We start from the raw sequence: 10568 nt of genomic DNA, 5'->3' as shown, positions 1-10568 counted from the left end.
ATATTATCAATATTAATTTTACCTTTTTTAATGTGACTTATAGAAAACATAAGGCTACCTGTGAGGCTTGTATTCTGTATCAATTAGTGCTGACCTAGTTGGCTGGTCACACTCCCCAGCGGCTCCTGGGAAACCCTATACAGTTGCTCTGAGTTAGAACCAACTCACTGCACTTAACAGTAACAGCACATCTTCTCAGGCTTCACAACTTGGAGGCTCATGAAGGACTTAAGGAGCGATTTAGGAAAGATATATAGATGCCAGAGATAGCAATAATGGACTAAATAAAAAATTATGAGAAATGGTTAAAAGAACAAAAATCACTTAACCTGGGAAAAAACACTCCATTTCTACAGAAGCCCTGTCATCCACTCACCTCCTTACCTATCTGAAAGCATGTGATGTAGTAAAGCTGCAGAGAACATAGTGCTCTGCCGTACTCCCTGCAAGGAGTACAACCCAGCTGGGACGGGCCAGAGATCAACATTACTTAAAGAGCACGTGAGGATGAACTTACTAACATGAGGACTTGCATACAACAAACTATATTCCTATGGTTAATGTTGAAACATCTCCTGAAAACAAGTCTACCTAAATGACACCAAAGAGAGTGCTCTTACATCACCGCCAAGTTCCTTCCAACCCTCAGAAGTCTTACGGAGACTTCAGAAGCTCCACAGCTCCTGGGACCAGTTACAAAGAAGTCAAATAGCTTACCTGAGGCTTCAGATTAAATGTTGATTATAAACCTGCTACATATGCTTACTGAACAAAGACCCCCCCCCCCACCATGTATTACTGAGTACTGCCAATCGTTAAAGTGCTCTTACTTACAGAAAAAATTATAACAATAATTCTTCCTCCATGTAGTTGCTAAACCCAAGAATTCCCCATATTCTGTATAAATCCCCAGTTCCTGGAGGCCTCATCATAAATCCAACCCTTTCATGACATCCTCCCGCTAGACCACAGTGCAGATGCCCAGGTAACAAGCCTACAGCACAGATACAAAGGGAGGCTGCTCAGCCGGAACTCAGAGTCTCTGACTTCTGGAATTCAGTTAAGTACTGGTGTGGTGCTCTAGGATAAACACTGAGCTCCTAACCATAAGATTGGCGGTTCAAACTCACCAGCACTCCTCTGAAACCCTATACAAGGTCGCTATGACTCAGAACCAGTGGCATTTTAACAACAACATATTAATTTTAAGTTAAATAAATTAAGTTCTGGATCTTGCTGAAATACTTTCAACAAGATGCTAGGGAATTAATGCCTGGGTTCCAGCATACAAGTTCTGGCTCTACCCATGAGATTTATAACCTTTATAACCTCAAAAGTCCCAAAGAACTTTTGAGCTCCACAGCTCCTGGGACCAGTTACTAAATGTTTCTGAATTGAAAAGTTTCTAAGTTTGAGCTCAAAAGTACAGGAGAATGAACTGAGTAACATTCTGTGAAAAGCTCAGAATACTCTAAATCATTAAAGACTAGTGTACTCCCCTCCCTTTGGAGCACAATTCATTTCTTCAGGCATGATCAGTTCTGTTTTTGGACTAACCTGCATCTCTCCATTGAGAATCTTATAAACTTCTTTCGAATCAATGAAATTTTGGTAAGCCTTATGTTGCTCATCTGTCAGACGGCAAAATAAAACCTATGAAGGAAAGAAATGGTGAAATTATGATTATCAAAGACTTTTTAAAATTGAATAAAATAATTTAAATTGCCCAAAAATTTCTAGTAAAAAAAAGGCAGCACTCACAATTTTAACAATGTGCCTCCTACTGAAAAAACAAAGCTAAATATGATTACACATTTTATAGATGAACGGAGAGGCTTGAGGCTACTCCTCACACCAGCCGTCTCCATTTCTCCAAAAACCCTGAAGACCCTTACTCACAGCCCACTTCAGAAAAACTGACCAGGTACATGAGCCCCGAGAACCAGTGGCCATGCCTGTCAGCCTTCTCAGTCAGGCACATGAGAATCAGAACAAAGAGTGCAAACGTCTGTTCTGAGAATGTTCTGGAAACTCCCGGATTTACTGACCTGTTCATTTTTATCTGGTAAGGAAAGGCTCATCTTGACATCTGACTTCATTCTCCGCAGCAGGTATGGGTTTATGGTGTCCCGTAAGACACATGCACACTTGTATGCAGTTTTAACCTTTAACAGACAAAAGGGGGTGGGGGGGGGGGAGAGGAATTACTCTACGTTTAAGTAATGCATTTGTTCTACTGCTCTAAAAACAAGTCCCCCAAAAATGACCAACAGTTGTAGAAAGTTGGTTAAAGTGGTTAGAAAAGCAGCCTAAGTCCGATACACAGCAGTAAGTGTAGTTTTCTTGTTAATATCATGGGCAAAGAAATGTATTACATTAGCTAAAATGTACAACAAAACTAAAAACTGGGAATTTTGTGCCTATTCCGCTTCCATATTTTGCTTTAGTTATTACATAGTTAAACTCTAAAGATTTATTTGGTTTTTGACTGCTCTCTAGGGAAAAAACACTTAAAATGAATCTGTTTATAATCTTGTATTTTCCTAACACTACAAAGGGACTGCTAATCTGCAAAGACTGAAGATCAAAGCTAACTACTCTAAGGGAAAGTACAGCAATGGGAACAACTGGGTAATAAGCCACAATTACTGCCCACTGGAGACTGATGAGGGTAAATTCAATAAACTCCCTATGATCCCAGAACTGAAAGGTCACACTGGCCTAAAACGGAGCATACGGTTCCCTAATGGAGCAGGCCACATGAGATGGGTATTAACTGTACAAAGACCCACAACCAGGAAAACCACTCCCTCTGCAATCCACTTACAGGCAAACAAAGAAGCCAATAAATTATTGATACTTAAAACAAAAACAAAAAAGCCTAAAGAGGCTTCACAACTTACCAAATCACTATTTAATGAACAAGAAAAAGTCTACAGATTAAATTTAGAAAAGTCTGCTACAAGGTGAAAGATAATAAAAAGAGCTTGGCCGTAATAAATAGAAAAATTAACATGCCAAAAAATAACATTAAAAAAAAAACCACAGCAACATTTTGGAAGAATCTGTATATATGTTTGAATTTGTGGTGTGCATGTATAAATATAAAAAAAGGTTAATATACGTTGAACAAAGCAGTTCAACAAAAAACAACTTTCGGTAATATGTAAACTGTTAAACGTGTCATTCAGACATGGATAAAAATCACCTTTAAGATGATGAGGTTAAGTATGATTTATAATGCACAGAGAATAAAATTTCTGAATTTAACAACATATTATGTTGTTGTTGTTAAGTGCTGTTGAGTTGGTTCTAACTCACAGCAAGCTTGTATAGGGTTCCCAAGGAGTGGCTAGTGAGTTTGAACCACTGACCTTACAGTTCAAACCAATCTTGAGGCTGAGTGCTTATTCTACGGCACCATACCAGGACTCCAACAATAGATAATGGTCTTGCTGTTAAGTGCTGTTGAGTCGGTTCCCACTATTAGAGACTATGTTTCGGGTTTCTGAGGAGTGGCTGGTGAGCTTTGAACCACTGACCTTGCGGTCCAGTGCATTAACCCACAGAGTCACACCACTCCAACAATGTATATTATAGCCCTACCAAAGGATAAAACATTCAAGGTCGGTGTGAACCACAAGGTTGACTAGAAAAACGATGTACTCCCAACCATTCCCACCAGCCGCTTCTTGGAAATCCTATACAGGGACGCTATGAGTTGGAACTGACTTGATGACATTTAAAAATAACAACCAAAAAATACAGTTTATTATTTAAATTTTCTAAAAAATATGTGAGTGTGGATTCATCACATGACGTTTTCAGTAAAACATCTGGCCTGTGTTAGAGTTTCTTACTTCTCTCTGAGGTTCTAAGAAGGCAGGACTCTGCTGGTTGGGGGGCCCTCAGGACTTCTACTTACCCAACCCAAAGACTTGCAGCCTCAATAATGTAAGGGTTCCAACCTTTTTGTGCAAATTCTTTCTTGGGACCTCAACATTTACTTATGTAAACTAGTACACTGAGGTGATCTGATTCCAGCAGAAATTCATTCATGGTCAATGTAATGGAAAGTTCTAAACTTTGTGATTCTTTCAACATAACCTTGAGAATCACATTAGAAAGCAAAAAGCCAGAGGACTGAAACCAAAGATTTGCTCTAGCGAGGTGAAGAAGTACTCTGCATACAAAGGCAGGGGCTACACTGGACAGAGACCTCTAGTGATGTTGCTGAGACTTTCTTTCAGAAGGCCCCATCGTTTCTGGGGTCCTAAAACAGGCTAAGAGTAGTAGAAAGCCAGTTACACTTCCCTGGTGCAGAATTCCTAACTCCAAACAAAGAACAGAATACATACACCACCATCAGAGAAAAGAAGACCAGCTCATCAAACAAACATGGCTTGCAGTCCCACCTTTACAAAGAAAAAGCAGCTATGCTCCCCACAGAGGACAACGCAGAGGAGCTCTGGATTCTTCTCAGAGAACCAAACCAACATCCACCAGTGAAAAGAGAGTCACCAGAAGAGAAAGCATAAGGAAGAGGAAGAAGCACACAAAGAGGAATAAAAATATTGAGGAAGAAAAAGTACCATGGGGATAAAGATTACCACAAAGAAAACAGGAGCATCAGCAAGAGAAAGACCAAGGTGAACTCAGTCAGTGAAGAAAAGCTCCAACACAGGGAGAAGAGCAACCAAGATGGAGACACCACAAAAGAGAACAGACGGTCCCACAGAGAGAAGGCACCTGGCAAAGAGCACAGAGGAGAGGGACTGGTGTGGTGAAGCTCTCCTTGGAAGTTATTACTGATGTGTGTGGGAGGGTTGGGACCTCAACATTAAATTCTTGAATGATTTGGAAAGGATGGATTAAATGATCACTCACTTCGAAAAAAATAAAGTTAGACAACCTCCCACCCCTACCTCACCTCATACTCTATTCAAATATAAAACCCAGATGGTTTAAAAATATAAATGTACAATTAAAATTTGAACGTATTAGAAGAAAATATAGGAAAACTTTTTAATCTTGGAGTATGGGTGGCCTTAAGCCAGCAGCCATAAAAGAAGAAAAATAATAGCTGTAATTGCAGAAATACTGAAAACTTGTCAATCAGAAGATTTTGTTATAAATGTTTGTAAAACAAAGTAAAAGATAAACATTGTATATATACAAAGAATGGAGACCTGGTGTGGCACTGTGGGTTAATGCACTGGACTGCAAAGTCAGTTTGAAGTGCAATGCTGGCGGTGTGAATTGCAATGATGGTGGTTCAAGCTCCTTAGAAACCCTATGCAGGGTCACTATGGCTCGGAATCAACAATATATACAAAGAACAACCCCAGAGAAACACAGTACATTGACAACTGTGGCCTCTGAGGTTAAGAACTGAATGATATTTTCTGTGGTAGCAAGTCCTGGTGTGGCGCTGTAAGATAAGCACTGGACCACAAGGTTGGTTTGAACCACAAGGTCAGCGGTTCAAGCTTACCAGCCGCTCTCCGGAAACACTATCCAGGGTCACTATGAGTTGGAACTGACTCGACAGTACTTTACAAGCCTGCAGAGAAGCAGTGAAGAGAGGCTGGTGGCCTTGAGGGTCTAGCTTCAGCCCAGGCTCTCCGGGAAGTTTCCCCCAAATAGCCACACACCATCTCTCTGAAGAGGTCTGAGTCTCTTTAACAGATGGTGCTCGCAGAACTGGGAAGCGATATGCTAAAGACTGACACAAGACCTTTACCTCACGCCTTATACTAAAAGCCAACTCAGCATGGATTAAAGACCTAAATGTGAATCTCAAAATTATGAAGGTCATCAAAGAAAAAATAGGGACAAATGTGAGGGCTCTAGTTCAGGGCATACACAGACTACCAAACATTTTAAAAATCACACAAACAAAAGTAGACAAAATAGATGAGTGGGACATACTAAAAATTAAAAACTTATGTGCATCAAAAGACTTCACCAAAACAGTAAAAAGAGAACCCACAGATTGGGAAAAAATCTTTTGTAACAACCCCTTAGATAAGGGACTCGTTTCTAAAATATATAGGAAACTACAACACCTCTACAAGGAAAAGACAAATAACCCAATTAAAAAGTGGGCACAGGATATGAAAAGACACTTCACTAAGGAAGAGATCAGGGCAGCCAACAAACATATGAAGAAATGCTCACGATCATTAGCCATTAGAGAGATGCAAATCAAAACAACAATGAGATATCATCTTACACCAACAATAACAGCAAAGATGAAAAATGGAGAAGACAATAAATGCTGGCGGGGATGTGGAGAGACTGGGACACTCCTGCATTGCTGGTGGGACTGTAAAATGGTCCAACCTCTCTGGAAAACAATATGGCGTTTCCTCAGAAGGCTGAAAATAGAAATACCTTATGATCAAGCAATCCCTCTACTTGGTATTTACCCACAAGAAAAACGAGCCACAACACGAGAAAATATATGCACACCAATGTTTATAGCAGCACTATTTACAATAACAAAAAGATGGAGACAGCCAAAGTGCCCATCAACTGAAGAATGGATAAACAAATCGTGGTACATACACACAATGGAATATTATGCTACATTGAAAAATAACAAGGAAGCGGCAAGCCACCGCATAACATGGATGAACCTTGAGGACATTATGCTGAGTGAAATTAGTCAGTCACAAAAGGACAAATACTGCATAGGACCATTATTTTAAAAGATTAAGAAAAAGAACCCACCCTAAAAGGGGGGGGGGGGGGAGAAATTATATATTTGCTGACCACCGGTAAGTATGGGATGAGGTGAGGGGAGGGAGGGGAAGGTGGAGCACAGGGTAGCAGGGAACAGACACAGGATAGCTTGGGTGCTGGGGGTGGGGGTGGTGGGAGGAGCAATGCACAAGAAGTGGGAGGGGAATGGAAGAACAAAGCAGATGGGAGAACAGTTAGGCAGGTTTGCATGGGCTAAGTGGGTCAGAGGTAAATGATAATGTATACACAACCTTGGAACAACAGGGCTCTGGGATAACAGGGATTGAGGCTTGGTTTGAATGGGTAAGAGGGGAATAATGTTAAGATGCTTGGCTGTCTTTTGAATCTTGGTTCCCCCTTGCATACTAATATAAAATAGACACTTGAGGGGGAGAGAAAGGAATAGCCAGAAACATCATCATATAAAGTTTATAAGTCGGTCTTCGGCCTCATATAAAGTTTGTAAGTCTGTCTTCAGCCTACAACTGACTGGAATACCTTAAAGGGGGCTAGAAGTTGCTCAGTGAAGAGGATTCCTGTGGAGCCTTTGCATTGCACAAGACCATAGGTAGAACACTGAACCCCATCCAGAATCATCTGAGGTGGGAAATTTCCACTTGAAAGGACAAGTAGACCAGCCTGATGTGGCTAGAATAACAGAAGACACTTCATGAAAGAAAGACTGGCAGGAAAAATCAAAAACAATACTGGCAGTCTGACTGACTACTACAAGAACAAGAAAGCTATTTGCCCGGGAGCCATCAAGGCAAGTGGTCAGGTCCCCTCAGAGCAAACCCCCTTCCAAAACTGAGACTCAATGGGAATACACAAGCAGGCATGTGGTCTGACTGATTGGTCACCAGTGAGGAGAAGAAGGGGAAAATCAGCAATGAAGTTGGGAGCTAAGTCTGACCACATTCAACAGACTCCTGTGAATCGGGTGGAGACCTGCAGTATGGCAAGACCCAGGGACTCCTGGACACAGAGGACTAGTGCGGAGAGCAAAGTGTCCAGCTGATATGAAGTGAGGGGAGATGCACAAGAACACCCATACTTGCAGATAGTACCCACCTGACCTGGCTTCAATGGCTGGATGATCAGAACTCGACTAGAAGAAGAAGAGGAAAAAAAAGAGTAACCGCTAAAATTTGATGAACTTTACCGAAGCTCAAAAAAGGGAACAAATCTTAACAGCAAGGTTCACACTCAACTCCGCGGTACGCAGGGTTGGGCAACTTAAGACATTGGCTACCCAAAATGGGGGGGAGTGGAGGGTGGAAGGGATGGCTACAAAAACAAGAAGTAACTGGCATACCAAGCTTTCAAGAGGGAGCCTAGTTCAGACAGGGCCGGGGAAGGTAGAATCTACACTGAATGGTTTCCAATCTGTTGGGGCGGGGCTAATGAAAGGAGATGGGGATAAGACTTGTGTGGTACAATAGTGAATAACTGCTATCAGGACTGACTGTGAGGGTCAGAAATGTAAAGGTAAACGTTTTGTAACAAAAGGAGCGGAATGGTTGATTTTGCAGTCCGGAAGCGGAGGTCCCTAGGACCATCAAGTGAGAAAAGACCCTACCCAAAGAAGCAATGATGCCAGAAATGGAGGCAGAGACGATGACGTGGACAGATGGAGTGGCTGGGGATACTGGCCTCAGGGAGGGAGAGGGGCTGTGAGCTGATGGCCGGGGGGCAGGCCTGTGGGGTATATATACCCTTTGGTTGTCTAATGATGCATGGAGGGGATTGTAATTCACTGCAATGAATGAAACACGGTAGGATGAATGTAAATCTGATGTAAACCTACATAATTCACAATAAAAACTTAAAAAAAAAAAAAAAAAGACTGGGTTGGGACTAGGAAGCAGAGAGTAGGAATAGGATATCAAATAAGCAGCTGCTGTTAGGCTGACTGGCTCACACGCCTTCAGCTACATCTGAGTTGCACAGTGCTCTCTACTTGGGGTTCCTGTAGCTGATGTTTCAGAAGTCTCAGCAGGAACACCAGGTCTTTCTTCTGAGGGGCTTCTTCGTGGACACTCAATGTTAACTTTTGGGTTACCAGCTGAGCTCATTAAGCATTTGAACCACTAACCAGAGATTCCAGAAACAGAATAGAAAGCCCTACTTTAGGCTTTGGGGGTGTGGTGGCTTCATAGTATAAGCAAAGGACTGTGAACCACAAGGTTAGTGGTTTGAACCCACCAGTCACTCCTTGGAGAGAAAGATGTGGCTTTCTGCTCCCCTCAAACGATTAAAGCTTCAGAATCCCTATGTAGGGTTGCTATAAATCAAAACCTATGCCTTGAGCCTAATCCCCATCTTGCTCCTACGTATGTTAAAAACACATGGTGGGAGAGAAACAAAGAAAACTACAAAACACTACTACAAGAATCCAAAAAAGACTTAGAAAAATGGAATAATGTACCATGCTCCTGGATAGGAAGACTTAACATTGTGAAAACGTAAATACTGCCCAAAGCAATTTACACATATAATGCAATCCCAATCCAGATTCCAACGACATTCTTTAAGGAAATGGAATAACCAATTACAAACTTTATATGGAAAGGAAAGCGTCCCTGGATAAACAAAGTTTAAGAAGCTTAAGAAGAAGAACAAAGCTGGATTTCAAATTTTACTACATGGCCACAGTGGTTAAAACAGCCTGGTACAATGAAAGATATATAGATCAATGGAACAGAATTGAGAATCCAGAAATTAAACCACACACATACAGCCAATTGATCTTTGACAAAGGGCCAAAGTACACTGAATAGGGAAGACATAGTCTCTTCACCAGACAATGCTGGCAGAACTAGAAAGCGATATGCAAAAGACTGAAACAGTACCTTTACCTCACACTTTATACAAAAACCATGGATAATCAGCATGGATTAAAGACCTAAATGTGAATCCCAGAATTATAAAGGCCATCAATGAAAAAGTAGGGACATACGTAAGGGCTCTGATACAGGGCACACACAGACTACCAAACAATGCAAAAATGGCAATAACAAAAGAAGACAAAATAAGATGATGGGGACAGTCTAAAAATTAGAAACTTATGTGCATCAAAGGATTTCACCAAAAGAGTAAAAAGGGAGTCCACAGAATGGAGAAAAATCTTTTGGACTGATGTATCAGACAAGGGACTAATTTCTAAAATCTATAGGAAACTACAACACCTCTACAAGAAACAGACAAATAACCCAATTAAAAATGGTCACAGGATATGAACAGACACTTAACCAAGAAGAGATTTGGGAAGCCAACAAACATATGAAGAAATGTTCATGATCATTAGCCATTAGAGAGATGCAAATCAAAACAACAATGAGATATCATCTCACACCAGCAATAACAGCAAAGTTCAAAATTGCAGAGGATGTTAAATGCTGGCTAAGATGTGGAGAGACTGGGACCCTCCTACATTGCTGGTGGGAATGCAAAATGGTCCAACCACTCTGGAAAACAGTATGGTGCTTCTTCAGAAAGTTGGAAATAGAAATAGCCTATGATCCAGCAATTCCACTACTTGGTACATATCCACAAGAAATACGAAGCATAACACGAGTAGATATATGCACACGAATGTTCATAGCAGCACTATTCACAACAGCAAAAAGATGGAGACAGCCCATCAATGGAAGAATGGATAAACAAACTTTGGTACATACACACAGTGGAATATTATGCTACCTTGAAGAATAACAAGGAAGCCATTGTTGTTGTTATGTGCCATCGAGTCGGTTCCGACCCATAGCGACCCTGTATAGGGTTTCCGAGGGTGTAAATCTTTACGGGAGTAGAAAGCCTCA

General features: G+C 41.2%; 1 protein-coding gene across 1 annotated transcript in view; it reads right to left on the bottom strand.

The window, feature by feature from the left end:
* The window catches only part of ERCC6 (excision repair cross-complementing rodent repair deficiency, complementation group 6), a 127845-nt gene that overhangs the window by 16575 nt on the left and 100702 nt on the right, over nt 1-10568 (bottom strand). Inside the window, exons 10-11 of the mRNA XM_006874605.1 lie at nt 2049-2165; nt 1558-1653 (exon numbers count right to left, since the gene is read on the bottom strand). Of these exons, the coding sequence (XP_006874667.1) occupies nt 1558-1653; nt 2049-2165 (213 nt within the window). The remainder of the gene's footprint in view (nt 1-1557; nt 1654-2048; nt 2166-10568) is intronic.

This window comes from Chrysochloris asiatica, unplaced genomic scaffold (genome assembly GCF_000296735.1).
Source record: "Chrysochloris asiatica unplaced genomic scaffold, ChrAsi1.0 scaffold00289, whole genome shotgun sequence".
Classification (NCBI taxonomy): Eukaryota; Metazoa; Chordata; class Mammalia; order Afrosoricida; family Chrysochloridae; genus Chrysochloris; species Chrysochloris asiatica.
The sequence above is the reverse complement of the archived record's forward strand: the minus strand, read 5'-3'. Positions and strand labels throughout refer to the sequence as shown.